At 39.4% G+C, this 24867-nt stretch overlaps 1 protein-coding gene across 1 annotated transcript in view; it reads right to left on the bottom strand.

Annotated features, from left to right (window-relative positions):
- Window positions 1–655: 655 nt before the first annotated feature.
- The window catches only part of BTG4 (BTG anti-proliferation factor 4), a 60002-nt gene continuing 35790 nt past the window's right edge, over window positions 656–24867 (bottom strand). The window contains exons 4-5 of the mRNA XM_074527771.1: window positions 1916–2108; window positions 656–971 (exon numbers count right to left, since the gene is read on the bottom strand). Of these exons, the coding sequence (XP_074383872.1) occupies window positions 804–971; window positions 1916–2108 (361 nt within the window). The 3' untranslated portion in view covers window positions 656–803. The remainder of the gene's footprint in view (window positions 972–1915; window positions 2109–24867) is intronic.

The raw sequence follows: 24867 nt of genomic DNA, 5'->3' as shown, positions 1-24867 counted from the left end.
GGTTACTTGGGTTAATTATAGCTCTTTAATTATACTTAAAGTGCGACAAATTAATATTTTCCACCATTGAAGCAACTTCTGAAGTCGCCTTATTCAGCTCTGTGGTACCACCCACCCAGGAATGCCCTGTCCAGGCCATTCCCACTCTTCAACCTGGGGAACCCAAATTCCAGAGCCAAACCCCAAAACATGAAATATTCAATATCTCCCAATATCAGCTCAGCCTCCAGTGTGGATAAAAAACAAGTGAGGGAAGAGCAAAGTCACTCAAAACTCTTTTTTTCCCCCCCAACAATACAAAACTCATGGGGGGACAGCAAAATTTAAATATTTTTGTGAGTTATTTAATACCGCAGACACTTCTGCTGGCGATATTTAGGTCTTGGCTCCTGACACCTCTGCCAGGAGGAAGCAAAGTGTTTTTCAAAGCAGCTTGGGGGTGTTTTTGTCCTCCTTCACCGGCTGGTGTTTCCACCAAAAAAGCTCCTGAACACCCTTCAAGGCACCACCAGCAGCTGGCTTTGATAAAAAAACATCAGCAGATTTATTGATTTATGCATTTCCTTTTTAACTCACAAGCAGAGTCTCGCATTACATCTTCAATCTTATGTTAACATCAATTAAAAACATTTAAAATCCCGGAAGGAAAAAAAAAACCAAAAAAAATCCCCCAAAAATATTCCCAAATACAGAGTCAGAGCCGGGGATCAGACAGGAAGTGCTGTTTTTTTATGAGGTTTTGCAGTGCCAGCCTTCACCCCCTCACGAAATCCGGGCTCCAAAGGCGCCGAGGAGCCCTGGCTCTACCTCTTGGTGTTGATCCAGTGGTACCTGTCCACCCGAGGGCCAGCGAAGGCGGCCGTGGGTCTGTAGCTCCTGTAGCCCCTGTGCTGGCCAGGGTGGGAGCCCTCGGCCAGGTGGGGCTTCCTGTGCAGGTACTGCCACCAGGGAGCCGGGCAGAAGTCGCCAAACTGGGCAGCAAAAATGGGGAAAAGCAAGGTTAAAGCGTGCTGGGGAAGGAAACAGCAGCCAGGACACCCCAATCCCACCCTGCTCCTTCCTGAGGACGCTGGGGCATCCTTCTGCCTCCTCCCACCCCAGGACATCAATGAGGCTGGGAAACCATTCCAAGGACAAACCCAGCTGTGCCCAAACCCCCTCCGGTGACTCCGTCAGGGCTGGTCACCATGGAACAATTCAGTTCTTCAAACAGTTCATGCACTGCTCATCCCACCCACAGCACCACTGAGGCTGGGAAAGCTTTCCAAGGACAAGGACCAGCCCAGCTGTGCCCTAAGCCCTGTCCCCAAGTGCCACAAATTTTAAACCTCCCCCAGGGATGGTGACTCCATCAGGGCTGGTCACCACCCCGTGGAACAACTCCATTCTTCAAATACTTACAACACGTGGAGTGGTATAATGAGAATTAATTAGAAAGAAATAGGGCCACAACTCCTAAACTTTGTTTCACAAAGCATGGACAACTGCAACACTTAAAACCAACTTTTACGGGACAGTGACGCCACCTGCCAGGGCTGGAAAATGCTTCAAGGGATCAAATCACACCTGAACCATCCCTGGAGCAGCTCAGGGCTGTTTTCTCCCGTCCTGTCCCAGGGAGAAGAGCCAACCCCACCTGCCAGGGCTGGAAAATCCTTCAAGGGATCAAATCACACCTGAACCTTGCCTGGAGCAGTTCAGGGCTGCTTGCTCCCATCCTGTCCCTGGGAGAAGAGCCAATCCCACTGCCAGGGCTGGAAAACCTTTCCAGGGATGAAATCACACCTGAACCTTCCCTGGGGCAGCTCAGGGCTGTTTGCTCCCATCCTGTCCCTGGGAGAAGAGCCGACCCCGCCTGCCAGAGCCCCTCAGGAGGGATTTGAGGGTGAGGAGCTCCCGCAGAGCCCCAGCTCACCTGGTAGATGCTGTTGGGGTTGCTGACGGTGGGGATGGCTCTGGGCTCCCTGCTGAAGCTCTCCTCGTCCGAGGAGCTGCTGGAGTGATAGCCCAGGGCTGCCCTGCCCACGGCCAGGCTGATCTGCTGGGGCAGCTCGGGGTTCTCCCCACCGAAGTGTGCCACGGTGAAGGGCCGGCTCCTCTCGCCGTACCTGCAAGGGCTCACTCAGTGAGCGGGCACTGACACAGGCATTGCTGAAAAATCCCTGGGCCAGGATTTTCCTCCTGGTAGGCTGAGAAACCTCAGAGCAAAAACAATTATCTGATTGCTTCTCCTGTGTTTTGCTGCTTTGGAATGCGTTTGAAGATGGTTTCATTGGTTTTTACTGTGAGTTGTTTTAACTCAATGGCCAATCAGTGCCAGGCTGTGTCAGGACTGGAGAGAGTCAGGAGTTTTCATGATTACCTTTTTAGCATTCTGTATTCCCTAGCATAGTTTAGTATTTATTATATAACCTGTGTTTATCTATCTTTTTATACACTAGACATATATAATAGATATTTATATATTATATAGAATACATATTATATAATACATACAACATATGCAATAGACATTAAATACATATCATGTACACATATGTACATATCATGTACACATATGTACATATCATGTACACATATGTACATATCATGTACACATATGTACATATCATGTACACATATGTACATATCATGTACACATATGTACATATCATGTACACATATGTACATATCATGTACACATATGTACATATGTGTATAATAATTAAATATATAAGACATATTTAGTATACAACTTAATATAGTATACTATATATTAAATAATCTATGTATTTTTATATTTATATTATTATAACTAGGTAGTAAATGTGCTATAGTTATACAGCACATTTACATATAGCACATTTATATATATTTATATATTATGTAATTTATTATATACTATATTAAATTAGAGTATGGCATGCTACATGCTGAGCACTACACTGTATTATAGTGTACTATAGATAGAATGCAGTATACTGCGTATAAAAGACAGCATGGCATGCTACATGCTGTGCACTACACTCTATAATAGTGTACTATAGATAGTATGCAGCATACTGTAGTGTACTATAGATAGTATGCAGTATACTGTGTATAAATTACAGTATGGCATGCTACATGCTGTGCACTACACTATATTATAGTGTGCTATAGATAGTATGCAGTATACTGTAGTGTACTATAGATAGTATGCAGTATACTGTGTATAAATTACAGTATGGCATGCTACATGCTGTGCACTACACTATATTATAGTGTGCTATAGATAGTATGCAGTATACTGTAGTGTACTATAGATAGTATGCAGTATACTGTGTATAAATTACAGTATGGCATGCTACATGCTGTGCACTATACTATATTATACTGTGCTATAGATAGTATGCAGTATACTGTAGTGTACTATAGATAGTATGCAGTATACTGTGTATAAATTACAGTATGGCATGCTACATGCTGTGCACTACACTATATTATACTGTGCTATAGATAGTATGCAGTATACTGTAGTGTACTATAGATAGTATGCAGTATACTGCGTATAAATTACAGTATGGCATGCTACATGCTGTGCACTACACTGTATTATAGTGTGCTATACATAGTATGCAGCATACTGGATAAATCACAGTATGGCATGCTACATGCTGTGCACTACACTGTATTATAGTGTACTATAGATAGTATGCAGTATACTGTAGTGTACTATAGATAGTATGCAGTATACTGCGTATAAACTACAGTATGGCATGCTACATGCTGGGCACTACACTATATTGTAGTGTGCTATAGATAGTGTGCAGTATACTGCGTATAAATCACAGTATGGCATGCTACATGCTGTGCACTACACTCTATTATAGTGTGCTATAGATAGTATGCAGTATACTGCGTATAAATCACAGTATGGCATGCTACATGCTGTGCACTACACTCTATTATAGCGTGCTATAGATAGTATGCAGTATACTGCGTATAAATCACAGTATGGCATGCTACATGCTGTGCACTACACTGTATTATAGTGTGCTATAGATAGTATGCAGTATACTGCGTATTAATCACAGTATGGCATGCTACATGCTGCGCACTACACTATATTGTAGTGTGCTATAGATAGTATGCAGTATACTGTAGTGTACTATAGATAGTACGCAGTATACTGCGTATAAATCACAGTATGGCATGCTACATGCTGCGCACTACACTATATTGTAGTGTGCTATAGATAGTATGCAGTATACTGTAGTGTACTATAGATAGTATGCAGTATAGTGCGTATAAATCACAGTATGGCATGCTACATGCTGCGCACTACACTATATTGTAGTGTGCTATAGATAGTATGCAGTATACTGTAGTGTACTATAGATAGTATGCAGTATAGTGCGTATAAATCACAGTATGGCATGCTACATGCTGCGCACCACACTGTATTAGAGTGTACTATAGATAGTATGCAGTATAGTGCGTATAAATCACAGTATGGCATGCTACATGCTGCGCACCACACTGTATTAGAGTGTACTATAGATAGTATGCAGTATACTGCGTATAAATTACAGTATGGCATGCTACATGCTGTGCACTACACTATATTATAGTACACTGCAGATAGTATGCAGTATACTAGATATTTTACAGTATGGCATGCTACATGCTGTGCACTACACTCTATTATAGCGTGCTATAGATAGTATGCAGTATACTGCGTATAAATCACAGTATGGCATGCTACATGCTGTGCACTACACTGTATTATAGTGTGCTATAGATAGTATGCAGTATACTGCGTATTAATCACAGTATGGCATGCTACATGCTGCGCACTACACTATATTGTAGTGTGCTATAGATAGTATGCAGTATACTGTAGTGTACTATAGATAGTACGCAGTATACTGCGTATAAATCACAGTATGGCATGCTACATGCTGCGCACTACACTATATTGTAGTGTGCTATAGATAGTATGCAGTATACTGTAGTGTACTATAGATAGTATGCAGTATAGTGCGTATAAATCACAGTATGGCATGCTACATGCTGCGCACTACACTATATTGTAGTGTGCTATAGATAGTATGCAGTATACTGTAGTGTACTATAGATAGTATGCAGTATAGTGCGTATAAATCACAGTATGGCATGCTACATGCTGCGCACCACACTGTATTAGAGTGTACTATAGATAGTATGCAGTATAGTGCGTATAAATCACAGTATGGCATGCTACATGCTGCGCACCACACTGTATTAGAGTGTACTATAGATAGTATGCAGTATACTGCGTATAAATTACAGTATGGCATGCTACATGCTGTGCACTACACTATATTATAGTACACTGCAGATAGTATGCAGTATACTAGATATTTTACAGTATGGCATGCTACATGCTGTGCACTACACTATATTATAGTACACTGTAGATAGTATTCAGTATACTAGATATTTTACAGTATGGCATGCTACATGCTGTGCACTACACTATATTATAGTACACTGTAGATAGTATGCAGTATACTAGATATTTTACAGTATGGCATGCTACATGCTGTGCACTACACTATATTATAGTACACTGTAGATAGTATGCAGTATACTAGATATTTTACAGTATGGCATGCTACATGCTGTGCACTACACTGTATTATAGTACACTGTAGATAGTATGCAGTATACTAGATATTTTACAGTATGGCATGCTACATGCTGTGCACTACACTGTATTATAGTACACTGTAGATAATATGCAGTATACTAGATATATTACAGTATGGCAGGCTACATGCTGTGCACTACACTGTATTATAGTGTACTATAGATAGTATGCAGTACACTGTAGTGTGCTATAGATAGTATGCAGTATACTGCGTATAAATCACAGTATGGCATGCTACATGCTGTGCACTACACTCTATTATAGTGTGCTATAGATAGTATGCAGTATAGTGCGTATAAATCACAGTATGGCATGCTACATGCTGTGCACTACACTCTATTATAGTGTGCTATAGATAGTATGCAGTATACTGCGTATAAATCACAGTATGGCATGCTACATGCTGTGCACTACACTCTATTATAGTGTGCTATAGATAGTATGCAGTATACTGCGTATAAATCACAGTATGGCATGCTACATGCTGTGCACTACACTCTATTATAGTGTGCTATAGATAGTATGCAGTATACTGCGTATAAATCACAGTATGGCATGCTACATGCTGTGCACTACACTCTATTATAGTGTGCTATAGATAGTATGCAGTATACTGCGTATAAATCACAGTATGGCATGCTACATGCTGTGCACTACACTCTATTATAGTGTGCTATAGATAGTATGCAGTATACTGCGTATAAATCACAGTATGGCATGCTACATGCTGTGCACTACACTCTATTATAGTGTGCTATAGATAGTATGCAGTATACTGCGTATAAATCACAGTATGGCATGCTACATGCTGTGCACTACACTCTATTATAGTGTGCTATAGATAGTATGCAGTATACTGCGTATAAATCACAGTATGGCATGCTACATGCTGTGCACTACACTCTATTATAGTGTGCTATAGATAGTATGCAGTATACTGCGTATAAATCACAGTATGGCATGCTACATGCTGTGCACTACACTCTATTATAGCGTGCTATAGATAGTATGCAGTATACTGCGTATAAATCACAGTATGGCATGCTACATGCTGTGCACTACACTCTATTATAGCGTGCTATAGATAGTATGCAGTATACTGCGTATAAATCACAGTATGGCATGCTACATGCTGTGCACTACACTCTATTATAGCGTGCTATAGATAGTATGCAGTATACTGCGTATAAATCACAGTATGGCATGCTACATGCTGTGCACTACACTCTATTATAGCGTGCTATAGATAGTATGCAGTATACTGCGTATAAATCACAGTATGGCATGCTACATGCTGTGCACTACACTCTATTATAGCGTGCTATAGATAGTATGCAGTATACTGCGTATAAATCACAGTATGGCATGCTACATGCTGTGCACTACACTCTATTATAGCGTGCTATACATAGTATGCAGTATACTGCGTATAAATCACAGTATGGCATGCTACATGCTGTGCACTACACTCTATTATAGCGTGCTATACATAGTATGCAGCATACTGGATAAATCACAGTATGGCATGCTACATGCTGTGCACTACACTGTATTATAATGTACTATAGATAGTAAGCAGTATACTGCGTATAAATCACAGTATGGCATGCTACATGCTGCGCACTACACTGTATTGTAGTGTGCTATAGATAGTATGCAGTATACTGTAGTCTGCTATAGATAGTATGCAGTATAGTGCGTATAAATCACAGTATGGCATGCTACATGCTGCGAACTACACTGTATTGTAGTGTGCTATAGATAGTATGCAGTATACTGTAGTGTGCTATAGATAGTATGCAGTATAGTGCGTATAAATCACAGTATGGCATGCTACATGCTGCGCACTACACTGTATTGTAGCGTGCTATAGATAGTATGCAGTATACTGTAGTGTGCTATAGATAGTAGGCAGTATAGTGCGTATAAATCACAGTATGGCATGCTACATGCTGCGCACTACACTGTATTGTAGCGTGCTATAGATAGTATGCAGTATACTGTAGTGTGCTATAGATAGTATGCAGTATAGTGCGTATAAATCACAGTATGGCATGCTACATGCTGCGCACTACACTGTATTGTAGCGTGCTATAGATAGTATGCAGTATACTGTAGTGTGCTATAGATAGTATGCAGTATAGTGCGTATAAATCACAGTATGGCATGCTACATGCTGCGCACTACACTGTATTGTAGCGTGCTATAGATAGTATGCAGTATACTGTAGTGTGCTATAGATAGTATGCAGTATAGTGCGTATAAATCACAGTATGGCATGCTACATGCTGCGCACTACACTGTATTGTAGCGTGCTATAGATAGTATGCAGTATACTGTAGTGTACTATAGATAGTATGCAGTATAGTGCGTATAAATCACAGTATGGCATGCTACATGCTGCGCACCACACTGTATTGTAGCGTGCTATAGATAGTATGCAGTATACTGTAGTGTACTATAGATAGTATGCAGTATAGTGCGTATAAATCACAGTATGGCATGCTACATGCTGCGCACCACACTGTATTGTAGTGTGCTATAGATAGTATGCAGTATAGTGCGTATAAATCACAGTATGGCATGCTACATGCTGCGCACCACACTGTATTAGAGTGTACTATAGATAGTATGCAGTATAGTGCGTATAAATCACAGTATGGCATGCTACATGCTGCGCACCACACTGTATTAGAGTGTACTATAGATAGTATGCAGTATAGTGCGTATAAATCACAGTATGGCATGCTACATGCTGCGCACCACACTGTATTAGAGTGTACTATAGATAGTATGCAGTATAGTGCGTATAAATCACAGTATGGCATGCTACATGCTGCGCACCACACTGTATTAGAGTGTACTATAGATAGTATGCAGTATAGTGCGTATAAATCACAGTATGGCATGCTACATGCTGCGCACCACACTGTATTAGAGTGTACTATAGATAGTATGCAGTATAGTGCGTATAAATCACAGTATGGCATGCTACATGCTGCGCACCACACTGTATTAGAGTGTACTATAGATAGTATGCAGTATAGTGCGTATAAATCACAGTATGGCATGCTACATGCTGCGCACCACACTGTATTAGAGTGTACTATAGATAGTATGCAGTATAGTGCGTATAAATCACAGTAAGGCATGCTACATGCTGCGCACCACACTGTATTAGAGTGTACTATAGATAGTATGCAGTATAGTGCGTATAAATTACAGTATGGCATGCTACATGCTGCCCACCACACTGTATTAGAGTGTACTATAGATAGTATGCAGTATAGTGCGTATAAATTACAGTATGGCATGCTACATGCTGCGCACCACACTGTATTAGAGTGTACTATAGATAGTATGCAGTATAGTGCGTATAAATTACAGTATGGCATGCTACATGCTGCGCACCACACTGTATTAGAGTGTACTATAGATAGTATGCAGTATACTGCGTATAAATTACAGTATGGCATGCTACATGCTGTGCACCACACTGTATTAGAGTGTACTATAGATAGTATGCAGTATACTGCGTATAAATTACAGTATGGCATGCTACATGCTGTGCACCACACTGTATTAGAGTGTACTATAGATAGTATGCAGTATACTGCGTATAAATTACAGTATGGCATGCTACATGCTGTGCACCACACTATATTATAGTACACTGCAGATAGTATGCAGTATACTAGATATTTTACAGTATGGCATGCTACATGCTGTGCACTACACTATATTATAGTACACTGCAGATAGTATGCAGTATACTAGATATTTTACAGTATGGCATGCTACATGCTGTGCACTACACTATATTATAGTACACTGCAGATAGTATGCAGTATACTAGATATTTTACAGTATGGCATGCTACATGCTGTGCACTACACTATATTATAGTACACTCTAGATAGTATGCAGTATACTAGATATTTTACAGTATGGCATGCTACATGCTGTGCACTACACTGTATTATAGTACACTATAGATAGTATGCAGTATACTAGATATTTTACAGTATGGCATGCTACATGCTGTGCACTACACTGTATTATAGTACACTATAGATAGTATGCAGTATACTAGATATTTTACAGTATGGCATGCTACATGCTGTGCACTACACTGTATTATAGTGTACTATAGATAGTATGCAGTACACTGTAGTGTACTATAGATAGTATGCAGTATACTGCGTATAAATCACAGTATGGCATGCTACATGCTGTGCACTACACTCTATTATAGTGTGCTATAGATAGTATGCAGTATACTGCGTATAAATCACAGTATGGCATGCTACATGCTGTGCACTACACTCTATTATAGTGTGCTATAGATAGTATGCAGTATACTGCGTATAAATCACAGTATGGCATGCTACATGCTGTGCACTACACTCTATTATAGTGTGCTATAGATAGTATGCAGTATACTGCGTATAAATCACAGTATGGCATGCTACATGCTGTGCACTACACTCTATTATAGTGTGCTATAGATAGTATGCAGTATACTGCGTATAAATCACAGTATGGCATGCTACATGCTGTGCACTACACTCTATTATAGTGTGCTATAGATAGTATGCAGTATACTGCGTATAAATCACAGTATGGCATGCTACATGCTGCGCACTACACTCTATTATAGTGTGCTATAGATAGTATGCAGTATACTGCGTATAAATCACAGTATGGCATGCTACATGCTGCGCACTACACTGTATTATAATGTACTATAGATAGTAAGCAGTATACTGCGTATTAATCACAGTATGGCATGCTACATGCTGCGCACTACACTATATTATAGTGTGCTATAGATAGTATGCAGTATACTGTAGTGTACTATAGATAGTAAGCAGTATACTGCGTATAAATCACAGTATGGCATGCTACATGCTGCGCACTACACTGTATTGTAGTGTGCTATAGATAGTATGCAGTATACTGTAGTGTGCTATAGATAGTATGCAGTATAGTGCGTATAAATCACAGTATGGCATGCTACATGCTGCGCACTACACTCTATTGTAGTGTGCTATAGATAGTATGCAGTATACTGTAGTGTGCTATAGATAGTATGCAGTATAGTGCGTATAAATCACAGTATGGCATGCTACATGCTGCGCACCACACTGTATTGTAGTGTGCTATAGATAGTATGCAGTATACTGTAGTGTGCTATAGATAGTATGCAGTATAGTGCGTATAAATCACAGTATGGCATGCTACATGCTGCGCACCACACTGTATTGTAGTGTGCTATAGATAGTATGCAGTATACTGTAGTGTGCTATAGATAGTATGCAGTATAGTGCGTATAAATCACAGTATGGCATGCTACATGCTGCGCACCACACTGTATTGTAGTGTGCTATAGATAGTATGCAGTATACTGTAGTGTGCTATAGATAGTATGCAGTATAGTGCGTATAAATCACAGTATGGCATGCTACATGCTGCGCACCACACTGTATTGTAGTGTGCTATAGATAGTATGCAGTATACTGTAGTGTGCTATAGATAGTATGCAGTATAGTGCGTATAAATCACAGTATGGCATGCTACATGCTGCGCACCACACTGTATTGTAGTGTGCTATAGATAGTATGCAGTATACTGTAGTGTGCTATAGATAGTATGCAGTATAGTGCGTATAAATCACAGTATGGCATGCTACATGCTGCGCACCACACTGTATTGTAGTGTGCTATAGATAGTATGCAGTATACTGTAGTGTGCTATAGATAGTATGCAGTATAGTGCGTATAAATCACAGTATGGCATGCTACATGCTGCGCACCACACTGTATTGTAGTGTGCTATAGATAGTATGCAGTATACTGTAGTGTGCTATAGATAGTATGCAGTATAGTGCGTATAAATCACAGTATGGCATGCTACATGCTGCGCACCACACTGTATTGTAGTGTGCTAGAGATAGTATGCAGTATACTGTAGTGTGCTATAGATAGTATGCAGTATAGTGCGTATAAATCACAGTATGGCATGCTACATGCTGCGCACCACACTGTATTGTAGTGTGCTAGAGATAGTATGCAGTATACTGTAGTGTGCTATAGATAGTATGCAGTATAGTGCGTATAAATCACAGTATGGCATGCTACATGCTGCGCACCACACTGTATTGTAGTGTGCTAGAGATAGTATGCAGTATACTGTAGTGTGCTATAGATAGTATGCAGTATAGTGCGTATAAATCACAGTATGGCATGCTACATGCTGCGCACCACACTGTATTGTAGTGTGCTAGAGATAGTATGCAGTATACTGTAGTGTGCTATAGATAGTATGCAGTATAGTGCGTATAAATCACAGTATGGCATGCTACATGCTGCGCACCACACTGTATTGTAGTGTGCTATAGATAGTATGCAGTATACTGTAGTGTGCTATAGATAGTATGCAGTATAGTGCGTATAAATCACAGTATGGCATGCTACATGCTGCGCACCACACTGTATTGTAGTGTGCTATAGATAGTATGCAGTATACTGTAGTGTGCTATAGATAGTATGCAGTATAGTGCGTATAAATCACAGTATGGCATGCTACATGCTGCGCACCACACTGTATTGTAGTGTGCTATAGATAGTATGCAGTATACTGTAGTGTGCTATAGATAGTATGCAGTATAGTGCGTATAAATCACAGTATGGCATGCTACATGCTGCGCACCACACTGTATTAGAGTGTACTATAGATAGTATGCAGTATAGTGCGTATAAATCACAGTATGGCATGCTACATGCTGCGCACCACACTGTATTAGAGTGTACTGTAGATAGTATGCAGTATAGTGCGTATAAATCACAGTATGGCATGCTACATGCTGCGCACCACACTGTATTAGAGTGTACTGTAGATAGTATGCAGTATAGTGCGTATAAATCACAGTATGGCATGCTACATGCTGCGCACCACACTGTATTAGAGTGTACTGTAGATAGTATGCAGTATAGTGCGTATAAATCACAGTATGGCATGCTACATGCTGCGCACCACACTGTATTAGAGTGTACTATAGATAGTATGCAGTATAGTGCGTATAAATCACAGTATGGCATGCTACATGCTGCGCACCACACTGTATTAGAGTGTACTATAGATAGTATGCAGTATAGTGCGTATAAATCACAGTATGGCATGCTACATGCTGCGCACCACACTGTATTAGAGTGTACTATAGATAGTATGCAGTATAGTGCGTATAAATCACAGTATGGCATGCTACATGCTGCGCACCACACTGTATTAGAGTGTACTATAGATAGTATGCAGTATAGTGCGTATAAATCACAGTAAGGCATGCTACATGCTGCGCACCACACTGTATTAGAGTGTACTATAGATAGTATGCAGTATAGTGCGTATAAATCACAGTAAGGCATGCTACATGCTGCGCACCACACTGTATTAGAGTGTACTATAGATAGTATGCAGTATAGTGCGTATAAATTACAGTATGGCATGCTACATGCTGCGCACCACACTGTATTAGAGTGTACTATAGATAGTATGCAGTATACTGCGTATAAATTACAGTATGGCATGCTACATGCTGTGCACCACACTGTATTAGAGTGTACTATAGATAGTATGCAGTATACTGCGTATAAATTACAGTATGGCATGCTACATGCTGTGCACCACACTGTATTATAGTACACTGCAGATAGTATGCAGTATACTAGATATTTTACAGTATGGCATGCTACATGCTGTGCACTACACTATATTATAGTACACTGCAGATAGTATGCAGTACACTGTAGTGTGCTATAGATAGTATGCAGTATAGTGCGTATAAATCACAGTATGGCATGCTACATGCTGTGCACTACACTCTATTATAGTGTGCTATAGATAGTATGCAGTATAGTGCGTATAAATCACAGTATGGCATGCTACATGCTGTGCACTACACTCTATTATAGTGTGCTATAGATAGTATGCAGTATAGTGCGTATAAATCACAGTATGGCATGCTACATGCTGTGCACTACACTCTATTATAGTGTGCTATAGATAGTATGCAGTATAGTGCGTATAAATCACAGTATGGCATGCTACATGCTGTGCACTACACTCTATTATAGTGTGCTATAGATAGTATGCAGTATAGTGCGTATAAATCACAGTATGGCATGCTACATGCTGTGCACTACACTCTATTATAGTGTGCTATAGATAGTATGCAGTATAGTGCGTATAAATCACAGTATGGCATGCTACATGCTGTGCACTACACTCTATTATAGTGTGCTATAGATAGTATGCAGTATAGTGCGTATAAATCACAGTATGGCATGCTACATGCTGTGCACTACACTCTATTATAGTGTGCTATAGATAGTATGCAGTATAGTGCGTATAAATCACAGTATGGCATGCTACATGCTGTGCACTACACTCTATTATAGTGTGCTATAGATAGTATGCAGTATAGTGCGTATAAATCACAGTATGGCATGCTACATGCTGTGCACTACACTCTATTATAGTGTGCTATAGATAGTATGCAGTATAGTGCGTATAAATCACAGTATGGCATGCTACATGCTGTGCACTACACTCTATTATAGTGTGCTATAGATAGTATGCAGTATAGTGCGTATAAATCACAGTATGGCATGCTACATGCTGTGCACTACACTCTATTATAGTGTGCTATAGATAGTATGCAGTATAGTGCGTATAAATCACAGTATGGCATGCTACATGCTGTGCACTACACTCTATTATAGTGTGCTATAGATAGTATGCAGTATAGTGCGTATAAATCACAGTATGGCATGCTACATGCTGTGCACTACACTCTATTATAGTGTGCTATAGATAGTATGCAGTATAGTGCGTATAAATCACAGTATGGCATGCTACATGCTGTGCACTACACTCTATTATAGTGTGCTATAGATAGTATGCAGTATAGTGCGTATAAATCACAGTATGGCATGCTACATGCTGTGCACTACACTCTATTATAGTGTGCTATAGATAGTATGCAGTATAGTGCGTATAAATCACAGTATGGCATGCTACATGCTGTGCACTACACTCTATTATAGTGTGCTATAGATAGTATGCAGTATAGTGCGTATAAATCACAGTATGGCATGCTACATGCTGTGCACTACACTCTATTATAGTGTGCTATAGATAGTATGCAGTATAGTGCGTATAAATCACAGTATGGCATGCTACATGCTGTGCACTACACTCTATTATAGTGTGCTATAGATAGTATGCAGTATAGTGCGTATAAATCACAGTATGGCATGCTACATGCTGTGCACTACACTCTATTATAGTGTGCTATAGATAGTATGCAGTATAGTGCGTATAAATCACAGTATGGCATGCTACATGCTGTGCACTACACTCTATTATAGTGTGCTATAGATAGTATGCAGTATAGTGCGTATAAATCACAGTATGGCATGCTACATGCTGTGCACTACACTCTATTATAGTGTGCTATAGATAGTATGCAGTATACTGCGTATAAATCACAGTATGGCATGCTACATGCTGTGCACTACACTCTATTATAGTGTGCTATAGATAGTATGCAGTATACTGCGTATAAATCACAGTATGGCATGCTACATGCTGTGCACTACACTCTATTATAGTGTGCTATACATAGTATGCAGCATACTGGATAAATCACAGTATGGCATGCTACATGCTGTGCACTACACTGTATTATAATGTACTATAGATAGTAAGCAGTATACTGCGTATTAATCACAGTATGGCATGCTACATGCTGCGCACTACACTATATTATAGTGTGCTATAGATAGTATGCAGTATACTGTAGTGTACTATAGATAGTAAGCAGTATACTGCGTATAAATCACAGTATGGCATGCTACATGCTGCGCACTACACTGTATTGTAGTGTGCTATAGAGAGTATGCAGTATACTGTAGTGTACTATAGATAGTATGCAGTATAGTGCGTATAAATCACAGTATGGCATGCTACATGCTGCGCACTACACTGTATTGTAGTGTGCTATAGATAGTATGCAGTATACTGTAGTGTACTATAGATAGTATGCAGTATAGTGCGTATAAATCACAGTATGGCATGCTACATGCTGCGCACTACACTGTATTGTAGTGTGCTATAGATAGTATGCAGTATACTGTAGTGTACTATAGATAGTATGCAGTATAGTGCGTATAAATCACAGTATGGCATGCTACATGCTGCGCACTACACTGTATTGTAGTGTGCTATAGATAGTATGCAGTATACTGTAGTGTACTATAGATAGTATGCAGTATAGTGCGTATAAATCACAGTATGGCATGCTACATGCTGCGCACTACACTGTATTGTAGTGTGCTATAGATAGTATGCAGTATACTGTAGTGTACTATAGATAGTATGCAGTATAGTGCGTATAAATCACAGTATGGCATGCTACATGCTGCGCACCACACTGTATTAGAGTGTACTATAGATAGTATGCAGTATAGTGCGTATAAATCACAGTATGGCATGCTACATGCTGCGCACCACACTGTATTAGAGTGTACTATAGATAGTATGCAGTATAGTGCGTATAAATCACAGTATGGCATGCTACATGCTGCGCACCACACTGTATTAGAGTGTACTATAGATAGTATGCAGTATAGTGCGTATAAATCACAGTATGGCATGCTACATGCTGCGCACCACACTGTATTAGAGTGTACTATAGATAGTATGCAGTATAGTGCGTATAAATCACAGTAAGGCATGCTACATGCTGCGCACCACACTGTATTAGAGTGTACTATAGATAGTATGCAGTATAGTGCGTATAAATCACAGTAAGGCATGCTACATGCTGCGCACCACACTGTATTAGAGTGTACTATAGATAGTATGCAGTATAGTGCGTATAAATTACAGTATGGCATGCTACATGCTGCGCACCACACTGTATTAGAGTGTACTATAGATAGTATGCAGTATAGTGCGTATAAATTACAGTATGGCATGCTACATGCTGCCCACCACACTGTATTAGAGTGTACTATAGATAGTATGCAGTATAGTGCGTATAAATTACAGTATGGCATGCTACATGCTGCGCACCACACTGTATTAGAGTGTACTATAGATAGTATGCAGTATAGTGCGTATAAATTACAGTATGGCATGCTACATGCTGCGCACCACACTGTATTAGAGTGTACTATAGATAGTATGCAGTATACTGCGTATAAATTACAGTATGGCATGCTACATGCTGTGCACCACACTGTATTAGAGTGTACTATAGATAGTATGCAGTATACTGCGTATAAATTACAGTATGGCATGCTACATGCTGTGCACCACACTGTATTAGAGTGTACTATAGATAGTATGCAGTATACTGCGTATAAATTACAGTATGGCATGCTACATGCTGTGCACCACACTATATTATAGTACACTGCAGATAGTATGCAGTATACTAGATATTTTACAGTATGGCATGCTACATGCTGTGCACTACACTATATTATAGTACACTGCAGATAGTATGCAGTATACTAGATATTTTACAGTATGGCATGCTACATGCTGTGCACTACACTATATTATAGTACACTGCAGATAGTATGCAGTATACTAGATATTTTACAGTATGGCATGCTACATGCTGTGCACTACACTGTATTATAGTACACTATAGATAGTATGCAGTATACTAGATATTTTACAGTATGGCATGCTACATGCTGTGCACTACACTCTATTATAGTGTGCTATAGATAGTATGCAGTATAGTGCGTATAAATCACAGTATGGCATGCTACATGCTGTGCACTACACTCTATTATAGTGTGCTATAGATAGTATGCAGTATAGTGCGTATAAATCACAGTATGGCATGCTACATGCTGTGCACTACACTCTATTATAGTGTGCTATAGATAGTATGCAGTATAGTGCGTATAAATCACAGTATGGCATGCTACATGCTGTGCACTACACTCTATTATAGTGTGCTATAGATAGTATGCAGTATAGTGCGTATAAATCACAGTATGGCATGCTACATGCTGTGCACTACACTCTATTATAGTGTGCTATAGATAGTATGCAGTATAGTGCGTATAAATCACAGTATGGCATGCTACATGCTGTGCACTACACTCTATTATAGTGTGCTATAGATAGTATGCAGTATAGTGCGTATAAATCACAGTATGGCATGCTACATGCTGTGCACTACACTCTATTATAGTGTGCTATAGATAGTATGCAGTATAGTGCGTATAAATCACAGTATGGCATGCTACATGCTGTGCACTACACTCTATTATAGTGTGCTATAGATAGTATGCAGTATAGTGCGTATAAATCACAGTATGGCATGCTACATGCTGTGCACTACACTCTATTATAGTGTGCTATAGATAGTATGCAGTATAGTGCGTATAAATCACAGTATGGCATGCTACATGCTGTGCACTACACTCTATTATAGTGTGCTATAGATAGTATGCAGTATAGTGCGTATAAATCACAGTATGGCATGCTACATGCTGTGCACTACACTCTATTATAGTGTGCTATAGATAGTATGCAGTATAGTGCGTATAAATCACAGTATGGCATGCTACATGCTGTGCACTACACTCTATTATAGTGTGCTATAGATAGTATGCAGTATAGTGCGTATAAATCACAGTATGGCATGCTACATGCTGTGCACTACACTCTATTATAGTGTGCTATAGATAGTATGCAGTATAGTGCGTATAAATCACAGTATGGCATGCTACATGCTGTGCACTACACTCTATTATAGTGTGCTATAGATAGTATGCAGTATAGTGCGTATAAATCACAGTATGGCATGCTACATGCTGTGCACTACACTCTATTATAGTGTGCTATAGATAGTATGCAGTATAGTGCGTATAAATCACAGTATGGCATGCTACATGCTGTGCACTACACTCTATTATAGTGTGCTATAGATAGTATGCAGTATAGTGCGTATAAATCACAGTATGGCATGCTACATGCTGTGCACTACACTCTATTATAGTGTGCTATAGATAGTATGCAGTATACTGCGTATAAATCACAGTATGGCATGCTACATGCTGCGCACTACACTCTATTATAGTGTGCTATACATAGTATGCAGCATACTGGATAAATCACAGTATGGCATGCTACATGCTGTGCACTACACTGTATTATAATGTACTATAGATAGTAAGCAGTATACTGCGTATTAATCACAGTATGGCATGCTACATGCTGCGCACTACACTATATTATAGTGTGCTATAGATAGTATGCAGTATACTGTAGTGTACTATAGATAGTAAGCAGTATAGTGCGTATAAATCACAGTATGGCATGCTACATGCTGCGCACTACACTGTATTGTAGTGTGCTATAGATAGTATGCAGTATACTGTAGTGTACTATAGATAGTATGCAGTATAGTGCGTATAAATCACAGTATGGCATGCTACATGCTGCGCACTACACTGTATTGTAGTGTGCTATAGATAGTATGCAGTATACTGTAGTGTACTATAGATAGTATGCAGTATAGTGCGTATAAATCACAGTATGGCATGCTACATGCTGCGCACTACACTGTATTGTAGTGTGCTATAGATAGTATGCAGTATACTGTAGTGTACTATAGATAGTATGCAGTATAGTGCGTATAAATCACAGTATGGCATGCTACATGCTGCGCACTACACTGTATTGTAGTGTGCTATAGATAGTATGCAGTATACTGTAGTGTACTATAGATAGTATGCAGTATAGTGCGTATAAATCACAGTATGGCATGCTACATGCTGCGCACTACACTGTATTGTAGTGTGCTATAGATAGTATGCAGTATACTGTAGTGTACTATAGATAGTATGCAGTATAGTGCGTATAAATCACAGTATGGCATGCTACATGCTGCGCACCACACTGTATTAGAGTGTACTATAGATAGTATGCAGTATAGTGCGTATAAATCACAGTATGGCATGCTACATGCTGCGCACCACACTGTATTAGAGTGTACTATAGATAGTATGCAGTATAGTGCGTATAAATCACAGTAAGGCATGCTACATGCTGCGCACCACACTGTATTAGAGTGTACTATAGATAGTATGCAGTATAGTGCGTATAAATCACAGTAAGGCATGCTACATGCTGCGCACCACACTGTATTAGAGTGTACTATAGATAGTATGCAGTATAGTGCGTATAAATCACAGTATGGCATGCTACATGCTGCGCACCACGCTGTATTAGAGTGTACTATAGATAGTATGCAGTATAGTGCGTATAAATCACAGTATGGCATGCTACATGCTGCGCACCACGCTGTATTAGAGTGTACTATAGATAGTATGCAGTATAGTGCGTATAAATCACAGTATGGCATGCTACATGCTGCGCACCACGCTGTATTAGAGTGTACTATAGATAGTATGCAGTATAGTGCGTATAAATCACAGTATGGCATGCTACATGCTGCGCACCACGCTGTATTAGAGTGTACTATAGATAGTATGCAGTATAGTGCGTATAAATCACAGTAAGGCATGCTACATGCTGCGCACCACACTGTATTAGAGTGTACTATAGATAGTATGCAGTATAGTGCGTATAAATTACAGTATGGCATGCTACATGCTGCGCACCACACTGTATTAGAGTGTACTATAGATAGTATGCAGTATAGTGCGTATAAATTACAGTATGGCATGCTACATGCTGCGCACCACACTGTATTAGAGTGTACTATAGATAGTATGCAGTATAGTGCGTATAAATTACAGTATGGCATGCTACATGCTGCGCACCACACTGTATTAGAGTGTACTATAGATAGTATGCAGTATAGTGCGTATAAATTACAGTATGGCATGCTACATGCTGCGCACCACACTGTATTAGAGTGTACTATAGATAGTATGCAGTATAGTGCGTATAAATTACAGTATGGCATGCTACATGCTGCGCACCACACTGTATTAGAGTGTACTATAGATAGTATGCAGTATAGTGCGTATAAATTACAGTATGGCATGCTACATGCTGCGCACCACACTGTATTAGAGTGTACTATAGATAGTATGCAGTATAGTGCGTATAAATTACAGTATGGCATGCTACATGCTGCGCACCACACTGTATTAGAGTGTACTATAGATAGTATGCAGTATACTGCGTATAAATTACAGTATGGCATGCTACATGCTGTGCACCACACTATATTATAGTACACTGCAGATAGTATGCAGTATACTAGATATTTTAGAGTATGGCATGCTACATGCTGTGCACTACACTATATTATAGTACACTGCAGATAGTATGCAGTATACTAGATATTTTAGAGTATGGCATGCTACATGCTGTGCACTACACTATATTATAGTACACTGTAGATAGTATGCAGTATACTAGATATTTTACAGTATGGCATGCTACATGCTGTGCACTACACTATATTATAGTACACTGTAGATAGTATGCAGTATACTAGATATTTTACAGTATGGCATGCTACATGCTGTGCACTACACTGTATTATAGTACACTGTAGATAGTATGCAGTATACTAGATATTTTACAGTATGGCATGCTACATGCTGTGCACTACACTGTATTATAGTACACTGTAGATAGTATGCAGTATACTAGATATTTTACAGTATGGCATGCTACATGCTGTGCACTACACTGTATTATAGTACACTGTAGATAGTATGCAGTATACTAGATATATTACAGTATGGCAGGCTACATGGTGTGCACTACACTGTATTATAGTGTACTATAGATAGTATGCAGTACACTGTAGTGTGCTATAGATAGTATGCAGTATAGTGCGTATAAATCACAGTATGGCATGCTACATGCTGTGCACTACACTCTATTATAGTGTGCTATAGATAGTATGCAGTATAGTGCGTATAAATCACAGTATGGCATGCTACATGCTGTGCACTACACTCTATTATAGTGTGCTATAGATAGTATGCAGTATAGTGCGTATAAATCACAGTATGGCATGCTACATGCTGTGCACTACACTCTATTATAGTGTGCTATAGATAGTATGCAGTATAGTGCGTATAAATCACAGTATGGCATGCTACATGCTGTGCACTACACTCTATTATAGTGTGCTATAGATAGTATGCAGTATAGTGCGTATAAATCACAGTATGGCATGCTACATGCTGTGCACTACACTCTATTATAGTGTGCTATAGATAGTATGCAGTATAGTGCGTATAAATCACAGTATGGCATGCTACATGCTGTGCACTACACTCTATTATAGTGTGCTATAGATAGTATGCAGTATAGTGCGTATAAATCACAGTATGGCATGCTACATGCTGTGCACTACACTCTATTATAGTGTGCTATAGATAGTATGCAGTATAGTGCGTATAAATCACAGTATGGCATGCTACATGCTGTGCACTACACTCTATTATAGTGTGCTATAGATAGTATGCAGTATAGTGCGTATAAATCACAGTATGGCATGCTACATGCTGTGCACTACACTCTATTATAGTGTGCTATAGATAGTATGCAGTATAGTGCGTATAAATCACAGTATGGCATGCTACATGCTGTGCACTACACTCTATTATAGTGTGCTATAGATAGTATGCAGTATAGTGCGTATAAATCACAGTATGGCATGCTACATGCTGTGCACTACACTCTATTATAGTGTGCTATAGATAGTATGCAGTATAGTGCGTATAAATCACAGTATGGCATGCTACATGCTGTGCACTACACTCTATTATAGTGTGCTATAGATAGTATGCAGTATAGTGCGTATAAATCACAGTATGGCATGCTACATGCTGTGCACTACACTCTATTATAGTGTGCTATAGATAGTATGCAGTATAGTGCGTATAAATCACAGTATGGCATGCTACATGCTGTGCACTACACTCTATTATAGTGTGCTATAGATAGTATGCAGTATAGTGCGTATAAATCACAGTATGGCATGCTACATGCTGTGCACTACACTCTATTATAGTGTGCTATAGATAGTATGCAGTATAGTGCGTATAAATCACAGTATGGCATGCTACATGCTGTGCACTACACTCTATTATAGTGTGCTATAGATAGTATGCAGTATAGTGCGTATAAATCACAGTATGGCATGCTACATGCTGTGCACTACACTCTATTATAGTGTGCTATAGATAGTATGCAGTATAGTGCGTATAAATCACAGTATGGCATGCTACATGCTGTGCACTACACTCTATTATAGTGTGCTATAGATAGTATGCAGTATAGTGCGTATAAATCACAGTATGGCATGCTACATGCTGTGCACTACACTCTATTATAGTGTGCTATAGATAGTATGCAGTATAGTGCGTATAAATCACAGTATGGCATGCTACATGCTGTGCACTACACTCTATTATAGTGTGCTATAGATAGTATGCAGTATAGTGCGTATAAATCACAGTATGGCATGCTACATGCTGTGCACTACACTCTATTATAGTGTGCTATAGATAGTATGCAGTATAGTGCGTATAAATCACAGTATGGCATGCTACATGCTGTGCACTACACTCTATTATAGTGTGCTATAGATAGTATGCAGTATAGTGCGTATAAATCACAGTATGGCATGCTACATGCTGTGCACTACACTCTATTATAGTGTGCTATAGATAGTATGCAGTATAGTGCGTATAAATCACAGTATGGCATGCTACATGCTGTGCACTACACTCTATTATAGTGTGCTATAGATAGTATGCAGTATAGTGCGTATAAATCACAGTATGGCATGCTACATGCTGTGCACTACACTCTATTATAGTGTGCTATAGATAGTATGCAGTATAGTGCGTATAAATCACAGTATGGCATGCTACATGCTGTGCACTACACTCTATTATAGTGTGCTATAGATAGTATGCAGTATAGTGCGTATAAATCACAGTATGGCATGCTACATGCTGTGCACTACACTCTATTATAGTGTGCTATAGATAGTATGCAGTATAGTGCGTATAAATCACAGTATGGCATGCTACATGCTGTGCACTACACTCTATTATAGTGTGCTATAGATAGTATGCAGTATAGTGCGTATAAATCACAGTATGGCATGCTACATGCTGTGCACTACACTCTATTATAGTGTGCTATAGATAGTATGCAGTATAGTGCGTATAAATCACAGTATGGCATGCTACATGCTGTGCACTACACTCTATTATAGTGTGCTATAGATAGTATGCAGTATAGTGCGTATAAATCACAGTATGGCATGCTACATGCTGTGCACTACACTCTATTATAGTGTGCTATAGATAGTATGCAGTATAGTGCGTATAAATCACAGTATGGCATGCTACATGCTGTGCACTACACTCTATTATAGTGTGCTATAGATAGTATGCAGTATAGTGCGTATAAATCACAGTATGGCATGCTACATGCTGTGCACTACACTCTATTATAGTGTGCTATAGATAGTATGCAGTATAGTGCGTATAAATCACAGTATGGCATGCTACATGCTGTGCACTACACTCTATTATAGTGTGCTATAGATAGTATGCAGTATACTGCGTATAAATCACAGTATGGCATGCTACATGCTGTGCACTACACTCTATTATAGTGTGCTATAGATAGTATGCAGTATACTGCGTATAAATCACAGTATGGCATGCTACATGCTGTGCACTACACTCTATTATAGTGTGCTATACATAGTATGCAGTATAGTGCGTATAAATCACAGTATGGCATGCTACATGCTGTGCACTACACTCTATTATAGTGTGCTATAGATAGTATGCAGTATACTGCGTATAAATCACAGTATGGCATGCTACATGCTGTGCACTACACTCTATTATAGTGTGCTATACATAGTATGCAGTATACTGCGTATAAATCACAGTATGGCATGCTACATGCTGTGCACTACACTCTATTATAGTGTGCTATACATAGTATGCAGCATACTGGATAAATCACAGTATGGCATGCTACATGCTGTGCACTACACTGTATTATAATGTACTATAGATAGTAAGCAGTATACTGCGTATTAATCACAGTATGGCATGCTACATGCTGCGCACTACACTATATTATAGTGTGCTATAGATAGTATG

Source organism: Zonotrichia albicollis, chromosome 27 (assembly GCF_047830755.1).
Source record: "Zonotrichia albicollis isolate bZonAlb1 chromosome 27, bZonAlb1.hap1, whole genome shotgun sequence".
NCBI classification, from domain to species: Eukaryota; Metazoa; Chordata; class Aves; order Passeriformes; family Passerellidae; genus Zonotrichia; species Zonotrichia albicollis.
Note: the sequence above shows the minus strand (reverse complement) of the source record. Positions and strands in the feature narration are given on the sequence as shown.